Source organism: Staurois parvus, unplaced genomic scaffold (genome assembly GCF_062004578.1).
Source record: "Staurois parvus isolate SC_StPar_1 unplaced genomic scaffold, SC_StPar_1.0 ptg000151l, whole genome shotgun sequence".
Classification (NCBI taxonomy): domain Eukaryota; kingdom Metazoa; phylum Chordata; class Amphibia; order Anura; family Ranidae; genus Staurois; species Staurois parvus.
In genome coordinates, this window is record NW_028317947.1 from 18156171 (window position 1) to 18179211 (window position 23041).

A 23041-nucleotide genomic window follows, 5' to 3' on the forward strand; every position below is an offset into this window, starting at 1 on the left:
GCCTCTGGTACAGAGTGGGGCACACTATGGTGGACGGTCCAACTTCAGCAGGAGAGATAGTGTTCTAGCAGGACTGGAGCTGGGACTTGTGCTTTTGGCGTCAGTTCCAGCCAATCACAAATCTCCTCTTACAAGTGTCTTGGAAAATGCATAATATATTCCTATTAAAGAAACTGATTGGCCATAAAGTGAGGTGTGTTGGAATCTTTCGTTCCACAGTTGGTAAGGTTGAATAAAAACACCAGTCCATCCAGTTCAATCTGTGTGGGTGTGTGCGTATTTACGGTATGTGTCTATCACTTCCCATATCCCTATATATTGTTTTCAATAAGATGCCCATCTAAGAATTTTTTTTTTTTTAAACTAGGGACACTTTCTGCTGAAACCACCAATTGTGGAAGGGTGTTCCACATCCCTAACGTTCCAATTGTAAAAAAAAAACCCTTATGCCGTTTAAGATCAAACCTCGAGGGGATTGTCTTTATTGACTATTTCAGGTTAGCATGACCATTGAGCAGTCCTAAGGTCATTCAGCCTCCTGCATAGCTCCCCACCACCATATGAAGTAAAGCCAGAAAACTTGGCTGGACATTTTAGGCTAGTAACTTATTCTTTGCCTAGTTGAAGAGAAGTATTGCAGAGTTTCAGATAAATGAAAGAAGTCATTCTGAAGAAATAAAGCACCGTAAAGAGTTCCCACGCCCCTAGCTTGCTATAGAGAATAGATATAGTAGGAAATTCAGAAGCGTTTCCAGCATTGTATGTTTGACCAATTTCTCAACTGAACAAGAACATTGTAGCTCTTCATTTTCGGGTTCTATGGAAAAGATACAGTATCTTAACCGACAAGATTCTTTTGTTGTGTGTGAGTATCTGTTCAGGGCTGTTGTGTGCAGTCTCATATATTGTCTTCAAATGTAATGTGAGCATACTAAAAGTCATACACATCTGGAATATTTGAAGATATTAGGAGCTGTGTGAGGCCAGTTCATAAAAAAACAAACAAAAAAAAAAGTCAGATATAATGCTGTGAAAATTACAGTTGAAGTAGGTTGTTACCTCAAGATAGGAGTTGTATACTTTGAAGATATCCTTTTGGAAGCAACCAATGCTAGCTTGTGTTTGACGGTGCAGTTTTTCGGGTGGTCATTCTCATCTCTGCTACATTTTTTTTTTTTTTTTTTTAGAGAATTTCTAACAGAGGACAGGTATGCAAGCTGTGAACCCAATTAGCAGCTGACATTGGTATTTTCGCTGTACTGTTACTGTTATACAGCCTTTCTGAACTGGGGGTGCCTTGAGTAATTGGCAATTTCTGCCCCTCCAGTAAGTAGCCACTGACAACCGTGATCATTTTAACAACTGTTAAGCCTGATGCACAATGGATGTTTACAAGTTCCTGGGTCTTAAAGTGGAACATTTTTGGAGCATTCCTGCACCCGGGGAGCTAATGCATCAGTGTTTACCTGCACATGCTTGGTTAAGTGCCTATGCAGATGCCTTTGGGGTTTACACACACCTGACTGCACACAGTCATTCACTTGTATTGGTGGTCTCATGTGGCACTGTGCTTGTTGGACATTTTGCACTTCAAGAATTAGGAGCATGTAGACATCCGTGTGCGTGAGGCCTGAAAGGAGGACGGGATTCTTTCCAAGGAATACAAATATAAGGAGCATTCTTCCCAGTGACCATCACACTAATGTACTCTGAACTGTAGGTTTAGTAATCACTACCGTGGCTTCCCGTAGACCAGAATGTTATTTCAAGGATTCCTCTGTAATATATAAAGGGATACTGTAAGATTTAGATATTTGGTGTTTGCAGTGGTTGTGCCCATTCTGCATACTCTACTCTTCCTCCGAGTTATGAATCGATGGATATTTTATCCAAGTGTGACTTAGCCTTGCAGAATGCCCCCTTAGAATCCTCAAACATATGAAGCTCCCGTATGCAAATACCGACTCCTGGCTTTGTTATTGGTCCATTGCTGTAACGGGTGATGGCAATAGGCACTAGCAAGGCACAAACAGGCAGAACAAATCCCAAACTTCCTTGGTAGTTGGAGGAATACAAGAATATACATGTATACAAGAGCTTTGCAGGTCCCAGGGCCCATGTGGGTAATGTGCAGGCAGCTGAAGGTGCATGCATCCATTTTACTAGGAGGTATGTGCACAGCTGGATTTAAATAAAAAGGAATTCTGGTCCTAACTGAAGGTATTGTTTGAAATGGAGAGCTGTAGATATGGGAGCCGTGGTTGCAATATGCCTTTCCCACTCTCCCCTCGGCTAGTCTGGGGTTGTGATGTTGCTCGGTATTGGCATCCTCGGACCCCTGCTCTTGGTCTTGTTATCTTTTTCCTTTTGTACTCCTCCTTCCTTTTTCTTTTTTTTTGTTTGTTTTTGGTGTGGTAGTGGATAGCTGCCTTTGGTTTGGGTTACTGTCGGTGTTATACCAATGTTTTTGTCATTTATGTGCCATTGATAGCACATGCGTGGGTGCACCTTTTGCTCTGTTGGTGTTAGAGCACTGGTTTTTGGGGTTTTTTTTTTATGTGCAATTGATAGCCCCTGCATGGGCGTGTTTTGTTGCTCCTGTCTTCTTAAACTGTTTATAAATTAATAAAAACATTGAAATACAAAATGAAGAGCTGTAGAAACAACTGAACCTATTTAATGGATCAGAAGACTGCAGTTCTTTCCTCACTCCTGGTAAAATATACTGTAAGAGAGGGACAGTGCTATGAGCCAATCAGGGTTGTTGCATGAAAATGTGCTGAAACAGACCATGCTGATAGGTGGAGAAAGCAAATTGAGCAAAGAGGTGACCTCATCAGCGTGCTGCTTCTCCTTCACTACCCAGTCACAGGCTTGGAATGGAGAGAAGACAACACTTTTTTGATACTTCGCTACGACACATAAAATGGTTTCATCACCTGTTACTGCTGTTTGGTAAGGATGTGTAGGTTTCAGGCTTTAATGGGCATGAATGCAAATTCTTTGGCATATAAAAAGCTCCCTTCTACATACAGTATATATTTTATCAGTGTGTAGATAGCGGTTTACCTGAAGTACAGCTTTAAGGGTGGATTCCAGAGTTTAGAATCCCCCACTGACTCCTTATGAATTCTGTGGATTGGAGGGGTGAGATCTCTGCTCCTGAGCTATCAAGACCACCCTCCTGCAATGGCCTTTATATTGTAGCCCTGCACTCCGAATGAGTTTTTAAAATTGATTTTAAAGTACTGAGACTGCAGCAGAAGTGGTGACACTCCATGGTGGGGTATGGAAAAACAGGAACTCCGGCAAGGAGGTCTCACTGCAGGCGTCTCAAAACAAGAAGCCAGTGAGCAAATCCGTCTACATGTGTATACCCATCAATAATAACTGCCATGGTTTTCCTTCCCTTTTAATGCATTGCAGCTCACCTTACATGTTACAATCATGGTGCAAAACACCATGCAACATTAAAGAATACAGCACTGAGGCAACATTGAATGGGGTGATAACTTAAGCCCAGGGGCGGACTGACAACTCATGGGGCCCCCGAGTCCTTGCCACACTCAAAGCACACCCACAAAAGCCTATAAAAGGTACCAGGGGCATTTCATGGGGCCCCCTACTAACCGCGGGCCCTCGGGCAGTGCCAGAGTGCTCGAATGGTCAGTCCGCCCCTGCTTAAGCCCTCACATTAAACAGTTTAGTAAATCTGAAAAGGGCTGTACAAAGATTGTTCTGTTGCAAAGAATTACAACTTGTATGGCCAGTTTTAGGCTGATGAAAGAGGGCTGGATGGATGATACAGAATGGTGAATAAATTCAACACCATCCCTAAAATATTCCACAAGTTTTGATGACCATTTAAGTTGAACTCTGGACTGTTATTTTAGGTATTTGTGGTTTGTATTTCATATTCGATAAGAAATGTCTGTTGTTACAGTATCTCACTCTGTGCTTTCTATATCAGGGTTTCCTCTGGAGAACTCTTCATTCCCTACTGACACTGCTCAGCCTGAAAACATCACTCAATGGCACCAGACCCTGGAACTTCCCCAAGTCACCTACCCTAGCAGGTTGGTTGGGCGGACCTTGGGATCCGAGACCCCCAGATATCAACTGGACACCCGAGTCCGAAATGAGACCAGTCCTAATTTGGTAAGTGTTTATTGACCTAGTACATTGCAGAATGCTATCAATATCTTGCTTTTGTTTTGATTTCTGGATCACAGGGAAGGTATATGTGGACTTTTTTAGTTATGTCTGAATCTGGCTGTGGCATAGTCTCTGATGGTCTCCTGTGACCAGACCCTGAAAGTCTCGTGACGATTTGGCAGTCTCTTGTGACAATCTGACAATCTCTGGTGGTCTTTTGTGACTTGTTGGCAGTCATTTGGAAATTTCTATGATGCGTTGGTAATCTCTGGTGGTCTCTTGTGATATGTTGGCAATATCTGATGGTCTTTTGTTACACTGAGGCAGTGTCTCACAGTTGAATGCATAACTGGGTTAAATGGTGTTGTTTATGCACTTGGAGTCCAGCTTTACTTTATATTGTGCAACAGATTCCATATAGAGCGCATTGACTATCAGTTGTCCCTGCATTAAAGGAGCTTACCTTCATAAACCAAGTCCTAAAAGTACACTGAAACACACTTTTTAGGGCCATTGGGTCAGAAGTCCGTTTGCCAACCCATATGTTCCCTTCGTCTGCTTTGGCACCGTGTCACCTGTGTGATCAGAGACACAAGGGCTGTTTATTAAAAAAAAATGTAAGCGGTTAAAAAAAGTTTGTTACCCCAGCAACAGGTGAAGTATTTGCTTTCACCATTTGACTTGCAGTATAAAAACATACGATCTGGAATTGCTATGGACAATACCTCCCTTTACTTTGAATTAAGAGTCGGCCTTCGTGAAACCACTTTCCTATCTTCACTATAAGGATTCTTATACTTGCTGAAATTGGCCACATGTTGCTATTTGATTGGATTTACCAAAAGGCTGCCCAGAGACATAAGACCATGTGTGTCAGACATGGTGATGTTTTGTCTATGAAAGATTGTATTGCATATCGCCTGCTTCTTCAAAACCACTGTCTATGGGTAGCCAATTTATTACAAAGGCCTACCCGATTAAATATCAATGGAACCTCTAAGCGCTGGACAACGCAGCAGGTATGCACTTATGGGACCTCGGTGCAGAGATTCCCAAGAGATATAAGTAACTGCCAGATGGTGACCCTCTCCAGCATCTACTAAAAACAAAATGTCAGATTTGTGTGTTCATGCTAGCTGTGCTGACAACAACCCAATGTAGGTGAGAGCCAGATGGCCTCCTAAAGGAACAGTCTACCTAAATGTGTAATTTGTTATAAAATTCAAAATACTAACCACAGCTTACAAAGCCATCCACAACACTGCCCCTAGCTACATCGCCAACCTCATCCGCAGATATCGCCCACTCCGCTCCTCCCATGATATCTTCCTCTCTAGCTCCCTCATCACCTCCTCCCACACTCGCCTCCAGGACTTCTGCAGAGCTTCTCCCATCCTCTAAAACTCCCTACCACAGTATGTACGGTCAGTCCCCACCCTGTCTGCCTTTAGGCGATCTTTGAAAACTCACTTATTCAGGGAAGCCTACCCCACCTCCACCTAAGAACTGTACTTGAATTACCTCCATCTCCCCCGCAGCTATCACCTTTTGTATTACCTCCCCCTTCCTTTAGATTGTAAGCTCCACGAGCCGGGCCGTCATATTCCTTCTGTACTGAACTGAATTGTTGCTGTATTGTCTCCCTTAAAGCGCTGCGCAAACTGTTGGCGCTATATAAATCCTGTATAATAATAATAATAATCCATGGAAATTGTTGACTTTTTTTTTTTTTATGTATTTGAACAATAGCTCTTCATTCAAACAATGTCTCTGCAGAGAAAAGTAACATACAAAACACAAGGAGAATTTTGAAATGACTAATAGACAATTGCATAATCGCCCATCATTCTTTGATATCGTAACATTTTTAACCACTTGCACAAATCTGTCAGTTGCAAAAATGTTTTTTTTTTTTTTTTTTTTTTTTTTTCACAACATTTTAATGGGATTTAAATCAGGGCTTTGACTGATCCAGTTCATTACGTTGGTGGATTTCCTAGTGAGTTTTGGATCATTATCTTGTTGAAAGATCCATTTCTGGTTCATCCTTTCGCTTTTGAAAAGGTGGCCTTGTATTCTTATGCACTCTTTAGTATGATTTTTTTTTTTTTTTTTAGTTGACTGCAAGCTGCCCTAAACTATAATATATTCACCACCATGCTTCAGTTCCTATAAGGATTTTCTCTGGAAGTGTTTTCTTCCAATTATGACAAACATGCCTACTGTAATGCAGGCCATAGACGGGTCGTTTATCGGCTGAATTTTCGTCCGCACAAAAAATCAGCCAATATTCACGCCATTAGCGGGGCCAGCTTCGTGGGCCGTTTTTCACGGATCTCCTCATTTATTTTTATCGGTCATGCTGGAAAATCTGCGAAAAATGGCCGTTTTACATGGACATTGGTGGCAGCAACGGGGCCGACCAATTTTTCGTTTATCGGCCCTGTCTATGGCCTGCCTTTCTGTGGCCGAACAACTTTCATTCGTCAACAGCACATTGTTCCAGAAGGCCTGGTATTTTCCCAAGTATTTGTGTTCAGTGGCAAAGTGTAGACTGGCTTTGAAGTTTTTTGACAGCAAAAGGTTTTTCCTGGTGCACCTCCCTATGTAGGTTAATTTGAGGCAATTTATTTCTGATTGTAGATTGCCTGCATTTTGACACCAACTGTTAGCGTTTTGTTGAACGTTTGGCATCAAACAGTCATTTTTTGCTAAATTTGCTGTGCCAGCCAGTCCGGGACAAATTAGCAGTCCTTTTAAAATCTGTCATTAGATTATATTCTTTACAGCAGAATTATTGATTTTTAATAATAATTGAAATACCTTGCCAGACGTGTAGGCATTCACAACCTCCTATCTGAGGGCTTTTAGCAAGCTCTTTTGAACCTGGTATGAGGACACCACACACATCAATAACAAAGAGAACAGCAAACCCTAGATGTCTGAGGTTTAATTAACACAGATTGCGCCTTTTATTCTCTGTAAGGAGGTTCAACCTAATGGCACCGAACACCCGATCCTTATTTCAAGGATTTTACCCCCCCCCCCCCCCTTGTTTTTCTGCCTGCTCTATACGTCGTACGGACCTGATACCAGGACTGGGTGTCTGCTTTCAGAAAAAAATATGTTTTGGGGATTTTGTGCAATCTTCAGGGCTAAATTTTTTTTAGTGTGTGCAATAAAAAAATTGCATAAACATCTTTGGTATCAAAAGGGTTAAAGTTGATCTCCAAGTTTCATTTAGCCCTGGTTCACACTGATGTGGTGCAGAATTCGCAGCGTTTTCTGTGCGAATTCAGCACTGCATCAGAATCGCACCCCGTTCATGCGAACCGATGCACCCCGAAAGCGGTCCGCTAAATGCGGTGTGATGTGCAGAATCGGATCACATAGGTGTGAATACCCATGGGATCCGATTTTAGTGCGGATCAAAAAAGGATCCTGCAGCTTTTTGTTGCGGTGCGATTAGAGCCATACAAAATGTACGGCTCCAATCGCACCGCACACAAATCCCATGTGATTTGCACAGGAATGCAGTGCGGTTCCTGTGCCAATCACATGCAATATGCCACATCACATAAATGTGAACTCAGGCTTCACCTTAAATATTTAATTTGGTCCATTCCTCTGATTGGCTGAGGCTGAGTTCATGTGGTGTCATCAGCCAATCTCCTCTGCACCTCAGGCAATCAGAAAAAAGCTTTGTGTTCATTCATGGAATGCAGAGCTTCCTCTGAATGGCTGAGTAGTGCTTGGATTTTGTGGTGGGAGCAGGATTGGAGGTTCTCGTCATGCTGCCGGAACAGAGCACTGTATACTGTACGCAGATGAGGCTACACACAGTTCATACAGCGCTCCCAGCCATTGTAACTCTTTAGTGAACTAAATAGTTTGCTTGGACCAGCTTGGTCCAAACAAACTACTTAAAGTGTTACTAAACCCACAACAGTAAAATCAGTCTGTATATGCAGGAAAGCATGCTTGTTATACTCACTGTGGAACCTAAGGGGTTAGTCCTCCACACTGTTTGATCCTGTCTTCTCTGATTCTCCCCTTCTTCTACTGTTCCAAGTCCATCTGCTGATCGTACCGAGCTCTAGGAGTCACTCTGCACATGTGCAGTTTAGTGTGTATGGTTAGAGAGTTTTTTTTTTTTTTTTTCGGAGGGTGCATGTGATCAGCACAGGGCCAATCAGCACTGTCCAGACAGAGGGTCGGGGGTTTTGCAGCCTTATAGGACAGTCAGAGCAGAATGAAAACCCCTCCTACCAGCTTTAGCCAGTGCTTAGCTAGACACTGATAGAAGTCACAAGACTGCTATATACTGCTGATGAGAAAAGGTATTTAGCAGTTTATATTTACTAAAATAATTGCATTTCCATGTTGTGTGTACTGTGGGAGACCAGATATAGTGAGTGCAGGGTCCGGGGAGACCGGATATAGTGAGTGCAGGGTCCGGGAAGACCAGATATAGTGAATGTAGGGTCCGGGGAGACCAGATATAGTGAATGCAGGGTCCGGGGAGACCGGATATAGTGAGTGCTGGGACCGGGGAGACCAGATATAGTGAATGCAAGGTCCGGGGAGACCGGATATAGTGAATGCAGGGTCCGGGGAGAGCGAATATAGTGAATGCGGGGTCCGGGGAGACCATATATAGTGAATGCAGGGTCCGGGGAGATCAGATATAGTGAATGCGGGGTCCGGGGAGACCGGATATAGTGAGTGCAGGGACCGGGGAGACCAGATATAGTGAATGCAGGGTCCGGGGAGACCAGATATAGTGAATGCGGGGTCCGGGGAGACCATATATAGTGAATGCAGGGTCCGGGGAGACCGGATATAGTGAGTGCAGGGACCGGGGAGACCAGATATAGTGAATGCAGGGTCCGGGGAGACCGGATATAGTGAGTGCAGGGTCCGGGGAGACCGGATATAGTGAGTGCAGGGTCCTGGGTTTAGTAACACCTTAAATGAAACCCGGAGATCAGCTTTAACCCTAGGTGCACACCTATGGAGGTTGCATTTTGCGTTTTTGACGCGTTTTTGATGTGTTTTCCTTTTTTTTTTTTTTTCTTGTTGCTAGGCAGATTTTAAACACAAAACACAGCAAAAACACAATACATCCTTTTCTGCAGCACTCCCATTGAAGTCTATAGAACCAAAAACGCAACGTTTTGCATTCAAAAAAAGTCCCCAACCCTTTCCAAAAAATGCACCGGGTGAAAACGCAGAGATGTGAACCTGTCCCACAGGAAATCATGGTAAATGGACTGTACTGCATTTCTGCAAAACGCTGTGGAAAACGCTTAGGTGTGAACCTGGGGTAAAGCGGTATTAAACCCAAAAGCAATCAATTATTATATTGCAGCTCCCCAATTCTGGAATGTGATGGCTGTATTGGTTTTCTTTTTTTAGGCTTTCTTCCTTTAATTTTCACTTGGTTTTTCAACAGAACAAGCTGTCCTACAGATGTAGCAGTTAGAGGGTTGCAACAAACCATATACCACTGACGGGGGCGCTTACAGTGGTCAGCTTTCATTTATGTAAAATGGTTGTCCCAATAGAAACCAAACTGTTTTGTTGTACCTGAATAAAAAGTGTTCGCTAGAGTCAGGCTATTGAGGCTTCAAGTTGTTAGGAGATAGTAGCCGATTTAGATACACTAAAGCTGGATATACCGTTTTTTGTTTGGTTGTTTTTTTTTCTCCTGTCTAACCAGCGGGTTGCTGCATGTGCTGATCAAATGCTGATTTTTCAGCAGGACTATTTGGTTGTAGACTGGCTTCTGTTGAACAGAGAGGGGTACACACATACTGAAATTCAGCAAGTTACTGCTGAACCGGACGGATTGCAATATGTGTATACAATGCTGCTGTCCAGAGGTGTCTCTGCGCTCCTTCAGCCAGAGTGGGGGCGCTTTAATACAGGAGGTGTGCTACTGGCAAGATCACCAGGTGCAAACAGAGGGGAAAAGGCTTAAAAAAAAACTAATGCAGCTACCACATGTGATTGGAAAACTGGAATTGTATACATTTGTTGATTTGCTGCTGGTTAATATAATAGTATTATATAGCGCCAACAGTTTGCGCAGCGCTGTACAATATGAAGGGAGACAGCACAATTACAACACAGTTCAATACAGAAGGAATAGGAGGGCCCGGCACATGGAGGTTACAATTTGAAGGGAGGGGGAGATGATACAGAAGGTGATAGCTGCAGGGGATGATCTGGTGGAGGTGACTCAAGTACAGTTTTTTAGGTGGAGGTGGGGTAGGCTTCCCTGAATAAACGAGTTTTCAAGGGTCGCCTAAAGGCAAACATGTTAGGAGCTGACCAAACATACTGGGGTAGAGAGTTCCAAAGGATGGGAAAGGTTATAGAAAAGTCCGGGGGGTAAGCATGGGAGAAGGTAACAAGGGAGCAAGATGTCTTGGGAGGAGCAGGGAGGACAATTTAGGTGATATCTGTAGATGAGGTCGGTGTGGTAGCTGGGGGCAATGTTGTGGATGGCTTTGTATGTTGCGGTTAGTATTTTGAAATGTATACATTGGGTTAGTGGAAGCCAGTGAAGGGATTGGCAGACAGTGATCACTTAGTAAAGTGTATACAGGGGTGTGGAAATTTTTGAAAAAACTACTTGTACAGGGACTAAATCGGTGCCCCAATCCACTTGTCCTTGATACATTTTTTTTTTTATAACCAAATCCGTATTTAAATCTGCTTTAAGTAATGTAGGGGGCTTTTAAAAACCAAAGGGGCTTTATGGCGACTTAAATGTTAAATATTTTTAGCATTACGCTGTTTATCTCCTCCTCCCCTTCCTGCCCGTCTCCAGCACCGCACCCTAGGACTAGCAGGGAGCGGAGAGACCTTGCAGTATAATGAGCACCGATTGGCTGCTCCTCAGGAAAGGGGGTGTCGGGCTTATCCTTTATCCCTTTCACTGCCAGAGCTGTTTTTGATGTTTTTTTTGCACACATTTAAAAAATCATTTTAGGCCTGAAGATGACACAAAACCCCCAAATATGATATATTTTCTGAAATTAGAGACCCTATAGAATAAAACAATGGTAGTTCCAATTTTTATGTCACAAGTATTATCAGAAAATTTCAGTAAAACATAAGTTAATTTTAGGGCACAAAAAGCAATAAATTATCCAATTGTTTTGTAAATATAAAAGATGAGGTTGCATCGAGTACATGTATATCCAACATGTCAAACCTTAAATTTGCGTGCGCTTGTGAAATTGCAACAAACTTTAGTACCCCATATTTTCTATAGGTGACGCTTTTAAAGCCCCCTATAGGTCATTAGTGTTACGGAGGAGGTCTGGTGCTAGAATTATTGCTCTCATTTTGGCGTGCGCAGCAATATAGAACATGTGTATCACAATCGTCTTGTTCATGAGTAGAAACCCCAGCGCATACTTTTACATTTGTACATGCGTACATATGTGGGGGGGGGCCTAGAAAATTTTTTTTGAGGGGGTCATATGCTTGGGTGTAACTTTTTTTTTTTTTTTTTTAATTTTTTAAAAAAAGAAAAAAGTGTTTTCTTCACAAAAAAGTCCCCTATGTGATGATTTTTTGGTGACAGGTTCTCTTTTTTTGAGACATGCAGGGTCTAAAAGACCCTGCATGTCTCCACTAGACTACACTGGATGTAATACAGTGTACGTCGCACTGCATTACATTCTTTCCCGGCCTTGATCGACAGGAAATCATGATCTGGAAGTGACATAACATCATTTCCGGGTGAGGACAAGAAGATGAGAGGAGCGGATGTGTCTGCTCTCCTCCCTCCCCTATACCCTCTGGCACCCACAGACCTGGTGTGAACTTAAAGCGGAGCTCCTCCCAAGAGGATTGGCACCTTTTGGGGGGCGCAGGTACCCAAATTTGACAGGTACCCGCTCCCACTTCCGGTCCAATTGCCTGGGCGAAAGGAAATGGAATGTGTCCTCCCTCCCTGTAGTCTTTTGGGACATGTGACAGGTCCCAGAAGACTGTAGGACCATTCATGAAGTGCAGCGCTACTCGCGCATGTGCAGTGGGTACCCAGCTGTGAAACCGCAGGCTGTCACAGGCGTGTGCCCACATTGAAGATGCCGGCCTCCTGGAATTCAGGACGGCCGGTGAAACGAGCTGCGGGGGACACACCACGGGACCAAGAGACCGGTAAGTGGCTGTTTTTTAAAAGTCAGCAGCTACAGTTTTTTTGTAGGTGCTTTTTTTATTTTTTGACAAGGTGAGTGGAACTCCACTTTAACTTTTTCCAAAGTCTGCATTTTCAGCAACCAGTTCACTACCCATGATTTGTCCTGTGCATTATGAGTGCTGAAACCAGCAACCAAGCCATGATCTTGCTAAATAGCTCAGGGCTGTATAGTAAAAGTGATATGGATGGCTTTAGAGCTCTCTGATTATATTTACGGGACTTGTAATGTGCCATCCCCTCCACTGAACCTTCTCTTCTCCCCCCACCTCTCCTTCATCCCCCACCCTCCATGATTTCCAAGCTCTGCTGCTCCTCCTGGGAGCCAAAGACCACAAAAACATTCTCAGGATGGTGAGCAGGAGGACACCGAGGAACAATCGATGCTCTTTGCAGAGCATAAACCTAGAGGAGCTCAATCAAAATCTTAGTTTCAAAGTTGGATAAACAGCAGATCTAGCATAGCATAGTGCTCCATCGACCAAAGCAGAAGAGACATTAGGGGTCTAATAGACTTCTGATATCTCCATAAAGAGAACCTGCCCATTGCTGTCATAGCCTATAGATTTGTTTTCCCCTCTCTCTCTAAGAAAATTACAGTATGTGCAAAAAAGTGCTTAAATAATTAAAACCTAATAAATAAAAAATAACATTTACACCCCGGTCACATGCAAACCCTACCCAAACCAAGTCGGAACCACACTGATATGACCGCTCTAATTGTGGACAATAGGCTGCAATTTGGCATACGATTTGCAAGTCGCATGGCATACAAATCACATGCCAATTTGCATCCAGTCGGGGTCTTAATAGTGCTCCACTGCCCCATGCACAGCTACAAACACAATCGGCTACATAGGGAACACATAGGGCACAACTGTAAACAACAATTATGCAATATGTACTGGGCTTCATGGTGCACTCCAAAGTGAAATCGTTTTAGCTTCCTCTTTTACAGGAGATTAACTCCAAACTGATGAGCTGTAAATGCATTTAAAGTGTTCCCTTTCTAGGTACATTTTGGGGGTTTTTTCAAGTTTTTTTGAGGTTTGACATATTTGGTATCTATTTACTCGACACATCCTCATATTTTATTTTGTGCAGAAAAATTATATAAAATATATAAACTGCTAAATACCTTTTCTCATCAGCAGTTAGATCAGTCTTGTGACTTCTATCAGTGGCCCTGTGCTTATCACATGTACTCTCCCAAGAAAAAAAAAACACTCTTGAGCAATACACACCAAACTAAGCATGTGCAGCTTGCCCTCAAGGCTATATTCTATCGGCAGATAGATTGGAGACAGTAGAAGAAGGGGAGGATCAGAAAAGATGGGGTCAATGCAGAGGATTAACCCCTTAGGTTCCACAGTGAGTATAACAAGCATGCTTTACTGCATCTACAGACTGATTTTACTGTTGTGGGTTTAGTAACATTTCGCAACTCCCAGACCCAACTTTGCAATTTTTGACCTGTGTTAGTAAAACTGAACATATCGCAAATACTTTTGTGAATCCAGGTGAATTATACTTTGTTTTTTCAGGACAAAATGGGCTTTCATTTGGTGGTAAATGGTAATGGATGTCTCCTGTTGTTGTTGTTTTTTTTTGTTTAGTTTTATTTAGTTTTTTTTTTTTTTTTTTTAAATCAAAGGAAAACTGTCCCAAAATAGTAAAAAACAATAAATTTTGTTTTAAATTCAGCTGTGTTTTTCTTGCTATTACCATAATTAACCACCAAAGAATAACCCAGAATATATTCTCCTGCTCCTGATGATCGCAGCAATACCACATGTGTATATGTTATTGGTTGTATATACCATTAGTAGGGCCCACAAACTTTAGTGCGCATTTTGCTTTTTTGTTTCCTACCAAAAACATTAGCATTCATTTTACAAAATGCCCTTTTTTTTTCTTCAAAATCCTACCTAAAATATACTGACCCTAACTTTTGACCCTTACCTTGACCCTAACCCTGACCCAGGGGTGGACTGACAACTCATGGGGCCCCCGGGCAATAGGGGATCATGGGGCCCCTGTGTTCTTGCCCAAACTCAAAAAAGCCTATGAAAAATGTACCAGGGGCATCTCATGTGGCCCCCTACTGACCCCGGGCCCTCGGATAGTGCCCGAGTTTCCAACTGGTCAGTCCGCCCCTGCCCTGACCTAGATCAAACATTGATCTAGCAATTAATTTCTTTATTTTCTTTCTTTACTTTTTTCTTACACGCTTTTGTTTATATCCTTATAACTGCAATAATATAAATATACAATGTATCCTTCTCTCCGTTCTGAGGGGTGGGTGCATAGTAACTGATCGCTGTAATAGCCACTCAGAGGCTATCACAACGATCAGGTGACCGGGAGCCAGGAGTCCCGGGTCCTGATCGTTAGTACAAGAACCGGAGATCTTGGTGAGATCCTGGTCTTTGTTCTGGGAGCATGCCAAACACAAGAACATATTTTTTTATGAATTTATTACAGGTACTTATATAGCGCCATCAATTTACGCAGCACTTTACATATATATTATACATTCACATCAGTCCCTAACCCTCAAGGGGTGTACAATCTAAGGTCCCTAACGCACATTCATACATACACATACTAGGGACAATTTAGACAGGATCTACTAGCATGTCTTTAGAGTGTGGGAGGAAACCGGAGTACCCAGAGGAAACCCACGCAGGCACAGGGTGAACATGCAAACTTACAGTATGTGTGGCGCCTAGGTTTGAAGCCCACCTCCTGGACGCTGCATATATGTGTTAATGTGTCGTAAAGGGGTTAAGTAATTCTTTTAAGCCAAAAATGCAGATTTTAACGTGTGCAAAAGAGATGAAAAAAATTGCTCTGTGAGCAAACGTGTCTAAATCTAAGGCTGGATTCACACCTGGGTATTCCGGGAACATGTAGAAAACGTGGGTCGCACTTGCAGTGCCATTAATTAATGGCACTCCAAATGCGGCTAGCAAATGAGCGAGGCTCAAAGTCGGAAAATGGCCTTCTATCTTGGATACTCCCAGCCGTGAAATCTCCAACTCTGCTTTAGGTTTTCGGGTCTTCCTGCCCACCATTACGTGTTCCAGCTCCTCCTGTTACATTATTAACAATGACAAATTAATTTAAAAGTAAGTAGTACCCCTCGCAATGTCCAAAGCAGATATGCAGAGCTGGCAACTTAGAGTAGAGGCCTTACCTCTACCCACATGGAAGAGAAATATATTTCCAATATAGTTAGAAAAAAAATTATATATGTGACATATATTTACACTATATTGGCCTACGCTAATATATTTGAACATGTATTCTAAAAATGTTTTATTGAAATATATTTTCTAAAGGCACATATTTTTAAAAAATATATTCTTTAACTTTTTTTAACATATAAAAAATTCATTTTAACTGCTTGTAAATGCATTCCAAAAATGTAGACTAAATGTATTTTCAAAGACATACGATATATTTGAAAATGTATTTTTTTTTAAATCTTCTTTACATATATTTTTTTTAATATATAAAAAACGCATCTCAACATACACTTTTTATATACTGAATACGGTCAAATTTGTAGTATTTCAAATATATGTCAATATATTTGGGAAGAATATTTATAACCCTTTGATGCCGAGCACACGCAAAGATGCTGCCTCTCGGCGTCTGGGCCTTGACGCATATTTGCGTGCAATTAGAAAATACATAGGTGCTGAGAGAGCGCGCCCTGCACGTTCCCAGCACATATGTACGTGACTCATGGAAAGGTCCCGATCTCCCCTTTCGATCAGGACCTTTTCTGATCATGTGACTGCAGCTACGGTGAATCACGGCGGTCACATGACCCTAAAACCCCACCTGCCTCCTGAATTCTGAAACTCTTAAAGGGCCGGGAGGCGCCGGCACGAAATGGTTAAAATCTATCTAAAATATATTTTTCTTCCACGCGGGTATAATTGTCCCTAATAAGAAACTGTCGGGTAGTTTAGCACTGTAGCATCTTCCAAAAATGGAAATGAAGATATCTGTGGATTGATCCTTTAAGCAAGGTATATGTAACATTAGATCTCATTAAAAATGTCTGTATTGTATTGTTCCACATACTCAGTGTCCGCTTACACAAACCACATCGGAAGTATTATAACTGGCAAGGAAAGCTCTTAGTCAGGGCTGTAATTAGGTTCATATTGATATTGTATGATATTGCCACTGCAGCAAACCAGTGCCGGATTAAACTCTGTGGAGGCCCCTAGGCAGTCGAAACCTTGGAGCCCTCCTTGCAAGTTTCTGAAGGTTTCTCGTGAGCGTGCTCTAGTGGGATAACATTGAACCAAGTAGTGTGCACGTCAGATGCTAAATGGAGATGACCATCGCTATTGTTCATTTCACGTACGTAGCTTTCACCAAAATGTTTTACAAACTGACATCTGATAGAAGACAAGCTTTAAACAGACAGACTGTAACATGAACCTGATGCCTATGATTTATGGACTTTTGTTACTGGGTACATTACTTGAACACAGTATAGAGTCATTAACCACTTCCCCCTACAGGCCTATTGTAATAATACGGCCGGTCAGGTGCTCTATTATCCTGGGTGGACGTCATGACATCCTCCTGCTGGTGTGCCTCGTGCATGTCTTAGGGGCTGTGCAGTGGTACGATCTGTGGTCTGCTATGTCCACCAGATGCAGTGGAACACAGACGGTATAAAATGGCTGTGTTGATTGGTTGCTAGAAACTACTTAGACAGTTCATTTAGCCCTTGGGAAGTTTTTGGGAATTTGCATTTCCTCTTAGCAAGTCCCTGTTCATGGCTTTTACATAATGGGGAAAGAACAAAAAGGGCGCACAGGCCTAGTGCATTACCATAAAAAATGTTTAATAAAAAATAAAGTAGGTGTTGTACTCACAAACGACAATATAGTCAAGGCACATCATAAAAGAACAGCTGGGTCAACACCCACAGTCCGCAATAGGAAGTTTAGACATCCAAAATTCTGATGCGTTTCGAGGACTTGCCTCTTCCTCAGAGCCCTGACACGTTTCGAGGACTTGCCTCTTCCTCAGAGCCCTACATGGCTTTTACATGTCTTCATAGTCCATAAACAGTGTAACAGTGATGCACAAAGTGATGTATCTTTTACCAACCTATTACCTTTCAGTTTGCGTTTAACTTCTTCTATCCCTGTATTACAGTCAGCGCATCTCGCCAGCGTCAGCTTCCTGGTTCCAGCATTTAGGAAAGAGCTTGTTCTGGACTTGGAGCTAAATCAGTGAGTATAGAGAACTCTCCTCTCTTTATATCATTATGCATTCATTCACGGGGTAGTCGGCCATATGTACCATCCACCTGTACTGTAGTAAGATGAGAGTCCCGCAAACAGCAGATTGTGATGCTACAGGGCTGACAGATGCCTTTTCTACAACACCAGAGTAACAAATTGTAAGAGCCAAATGTTTCCACAGAAGTTGGAGACATGCAGTGACTTGTGAAATCTGTGGTGGATTTTTTCAGGACGAGCAAAGGGCAGCTGAAGCAACACACACATGAATAAAGTGTCTGATGAATGCAAAGTGTTGTATACAATATACTTTACACTACTCTTTTCTGTGCACCGTGCTATTTGTTATATTCCACACTGCTCCTCTCTGTGCACTGTGTTGTACATTATATACAGTACATAGCATACTTTACCATGTTTCTCTCTGTACACTGTGTTACATTATATATTCCGCATCACTCCACTCTGAGCACTGGGTTGTACATTATATGGTCCACATCACTCCACTCTGAGCACTGGGTTGTACATTATATGGTCCACATCACTCCACTCTGAGCACTGGGTTGTACATTATATGGTCCACATCACTCCACTCTGAGCACTGGGTTGTACATTACTGTATATGGTCCATGCTTCTCCACTCTGTGCATTGTGCTGTGTATAATAAACTCTACATCACTCTACTCTGTACACTGTACTGTACATTATATCCACTATACTGCTCTTCTCTGTGCTGTACATTGCTCAGCTTTCTACCCTGTACAATAAATATTCCATATCACTCCAATGTGTGCCCTGTGTTGTACATTATATATTTCACATTGTGCCACTCTGTGCCCTATACATTGCATTTTCCATATCACTCCACCCTGTACATTGTGCTGTACAGTATACTGTATGCTCCACACTGCTGTATAATGTGCTGTTCATTATGTACTTCAACTTGCTTCACTCTGTACCCTGTCCTGAAATGTATTCTACATTGCTTCATTTGGTGTGCTCTGCTGTATGTTATACACTCCCTGTTCCACATTAAACACTCCATTGTATGTTATACACTCCATTGTATGTTATATACTCCATTGTATGTTATATACTCCCTGTTCCACATTAAACTCTCCACTGTATGTTATATACTCCATTGTATGTTATACACTCCATTGTATGTTATACACTCCATTGTATGTTATATACTCCATTGTATGTTATATACTCCCTGTTCCACATTAAACACTCCATTGTATGTTATACACTCCATTGTATGTTATACACTCCATTGTATGTTATATACTCCCTGTTCCACATTAAACACTTCACTGTATGTTATATACTCCATGCTGCACTCTGTACTTTAGATGATATACTCCATACCACTTCTTTTTGTGCAGTGTACAGACTCAGACTCTATACACTAAAAAAGGGTAAGCAGAGAGCAAGAGACTACTCTGCACTTCTGTCTACAGTCTTCCTCCCTACTGTTGGTCTTTCCCCTGTTAATAATTTAGCCTTCACTGTGTCTCTGTGTAGAGGTGGCCATCTTGGTAGAGGGTCAGGTGTTTGCTTCCTAAAGACAGCCTGCTAGCAGGGTTGTATTAGATCAAGAACAGATGAGGTTTCGAATGCACAGATTTTCAGGACAAAAGAAACAGAGAGATCCTTTCACTGCGAGGTCACAGGTACAGCTTCCTCTTCAGCAATGTGAACCATGAGCAGCACATTTAGTGACATCACCAAATCTCCCCATCAAATCTGATGAGATTTGGATGTACAGCTGTTAAGCTTAGGGCAAAGGTGTTGCATATTTACAATGTACTTGGACTATGATGCCTCTTTCTCTTTCAGCCATCTTTTATCATCTGGCTACGTTGAAATATATTACAACAATCAAAACAATAGTCGGGTGCGGGTGAGTGTTTCATTGTAATGTCACTTGTATAAAAAAAGAACTCTGGTCTATTAGAAAATCATGAAACTGATTTTATATGTGAAGCTGCTGAGATCACTTATAATTTATTTTATTCATTATTTTTACATCTTGCATTTGTGATTGAAAAGAATTAACATTCAATCCATTACCTGACACTCTTTCATATGTGGCGTCTATGCCTGCCCCCTCCATCACATCATGCTGACTGACAGCAGGGTTTGCATTAAGCCAAGCTATTCCACTGCCTCGATTTGCTAAAAAGTGTTAAATTGTATCAAAAGGAAAACCTGTGTGAGTTTTGGATTGAGTATGTAATAGTTAAAACACCAGTTGGGTGTTTTTTGGTGTTTTTTTTTTTTTTTTTTTTTTATCTTTGTACCACTGAGTAGACTTCCGTTCATTTCCTGTTTTTGAGATACAACAGGAAGTGAAATGAACTCTCTTTAAAGTGTTCCGTTTTAAACAGTTGCCCAGAATTCTTACTGGAAATTTCCCACTTGCCTCTGTAAAATGTGGATTTGCCATCATAATCTGTCTCATGACGGTGTTACCCTGAAAATTTAGAGGGGTGAATCTCCTCTAGGGAATACAGACAGCAAAAACCTTAGAGGATCTTTCAAAACCCCCACCCCCATCCAAAACTAAATCTAAAAAATGGTTTGCCTTCATATACACTTTGAAGTGTTACTAAACCCTGGACCCTGCATTCACTATATCTGGTCTCCCCAGACCCTGCATTCACTATATCTGGTCTCCCCGGACCCTGCATTCACTATATCTGGTCTCCCCCCGGACCCTGCGTTCCCTATATATGGTCTCCCCGGACCCTGCATTCATTATATGTGGTCTCCCTGGACCCTGCATTCCCTATATCTGGTCTCCCCGGACCCTGCATTCACTATATCTGGTCTCCCCGGACCCTGCATTCACTATATCTGGCCAGCTTTACAGTTAGTTTTTGTTTAGAAAACAGCCACAGCTTGAGTAGAAAAGCCTGTCTCCTGCCAGCATGTTGCAGAGAAGGACCTGTGCTCTTTTTGTGGAAGCAGTGGACTCTCTGCAGAGATTCAGCATGCCACTTTCTAAATCAGGTCTAGAACTCTCCAACCAGCACTGAGAAATTTGCTGTGTTGGTTTATAGATCTAACTTGGGAGGGAACATGTTCAACCTCTGCAGAGAGATTGTTTCCACACAGAGAGCAATGGTCCCTCTTCAGCTTGCTGGCAGGGGACAGGCTTTACTACTGAGGCTGTGGCTGCCTTCAGATACAAATAAACTATAGGCATTTGACAACCTTTTTGTGCACCTGGAACATTTTTAGCTGAATTAAACTATTTCATTTGGGCTTTAAAATGCTAGTTGTCTGGCTGTCGTGTTGACACTGGTGTTAGGTCCAGGGGCGGACTGAACATTATGAAACTCGGGCACTGCCCGAGGGCCCGGGGTCAGTAGGGGGCCCCATGAGATACCCCTGGTACCCTTTTCATAGGCTTTTTTGAGTTTGGGCAAGGACACAGGGGCCCCATGATCCCCTATTGCCCGGGGGCCCCATGAGTTGTCAGTCCGCCCCGGAGTCTTACTGATTCATATTCTTGGAGCAAGTATGCAGGTTAGGAGTTCTGACGTTCTCGTTGCATGCTTGTTCTGGCTCAATGATTTAAAGTGTTAACGGCAGAGAGAGCCAGACAACCAGCATTTTCAGGAGGTCAGCCATGGCGACATGCATATATTTCTCATTACAGGTTTCCTTTAAATCTCTAGTGTTCTGTCTTCATGTTAATTAATTGGGTCTGGATTAATAACTGACTTGGAAACAGAAAAGTCTTGGCATCCATTATTTATTGCTACTGGAGAGACGTGGGAAGAGGGGGCCGCTCCTGGAGCTTTGTGGATAAAATGGGTCATGGAGGGAGGTATGGGCGCTCACCGCACAGCCCCGAACTTGGCACATCCAGTTCTTTCAACTGCAGCGCACTAATAAATGAATCTTCAGTTTACCTCGGGCCACGTTCTGTGGGGGGGGGGGAGGGACCCAGATATTGTTTTATCATTATTTCCACTTCACTTCAACACTTGGGCCCGTTATGTAAGGAAAATAAAATGTACGCACTAAGGCAGAGGACGCGTAGAAGGCATCTTATTTCCACTGTGTGCCTTACCCGTTCAGAGATGACCTACATAAAACAGGAGCAAGGAGAGACTGTATGGGCTCAATGAAAAATGTATGTTCCTGTCTGTAGGTATGCAGAAAGGCACGTCCGCCTACAACTGGCGATCCACCCACTTTGCGGTATAATTTTGTAAATTATAACAGTTCTACTGTTGCGGCACCTGTTCTGCAGATCACAGGCTTGTTCTATGGTCTGGTTGTGATGTGAGCTGCAGAAACATACAATGGGGGGAACACAGCCACAAGTTTACTCCTGACTCCCCTGGTCTCTACTTTTGGTTTTGAAACTTTTTTATTTTTTTGTTACTGTTTTTATTTGTGTTGAGAGTGTATGTGTAGACAAAACTTTCTACGCTTTAGATGGAATTATAACCCCATGGCTGCTTTTTTAATGCTCTTTGGACATTCACCCTCTCAACTTGTCCTGGTGACTCTGGTCAAGGGGACAGAAATTGATGGAGAAGCCAAATTCTGATCCAATATTGCGCTTGGACAACTGTCCAAGGCCTCATTCAAACCATCAAGTGAGGAAGGCTGGAATGCAGGGTTTAGATGTGGCTACACCAGGGGCGGACTGACCATTTGGAAACTCGGGCACTGCCCGAGGGCCCGGGGTCAGTAGGAGGCCACATGAGATGCCCCTGGTACCTTTTTCATAGGCTTTTTTGAGTTTGGGCAAGGACACAGGGGCCCCATGATCCCCTATTGCCCGGGGGCCCCATGAGTTGTCAGTCCGCCCCTGGGCTACGCTTTACATCTGCACTATGATGATCAGCCAGTTTGTGTTTGGCACGAATTGCCGCCCCTGGGCTGTGTCCTGGCCCAGTCAGAGACCCTAACTGCAATTAACCGCTTGAATGAGAGCTTGTCAGGTTGAAATGAATTGGCCACATACTGATGCTGTCACCAATATAAAACCAGCATTAATAGATAAGTAAGGGGATTCAGAACATATAGTCTCTCCTGTCCACCTCCCACTGCAACTCATTTCACCCCACGAAGATCTTAATCATGGAGACAACATGGCGGTTTCCATGATTAAGCCTTTTGTGGGGTAAAGGGCATTGGAGTGGGAGGTGGACAAGTGAGACCATACTTTGTGAATGCTCTAGTTATTAGGCCTCATTCACAAAGGCGTACCTATGTTTACACTCGTGCAAAGGGTCGTCTTTGCCTGCATAGGATGCACAGGTACAGGCAGTCCCATTAACATGTATTTTGATCTAGCACCTGCATGGACACAGCCGCTGGTCTCAACTTGCCAGCAGTACGGTCCCTGAACACAGTGTGC

The 23041-nt window shown here is 42.7% G+C and overlaps 1 protein-coding gene across 1 annotated transcript in view; it reads left to right on the top strand.

Moving 5' to 3' along the window:
* Positions 1–23041, top strand: part of ADAM11 (ADAM metallopeptidase domain 11) — an 86612-nt gene that overhangs the window by 3231 nt on the left and 60340 nt on the right. The window contains exons 2-4 of the mRNA XM_089674567.1: positions 3971–4158; positions 17567–17643; positions 19495–19558. Of these exons, the coding sequence (XP_089530693.1) occupies positions 3971–4158; positions 17567–17643; positions 19495–19558 (329 nt within the window). The remainder of the gene's footprint in view (positions 1–3970; positions 4159–17566; positions 17644–19494; positions 19559–23041) is intronic.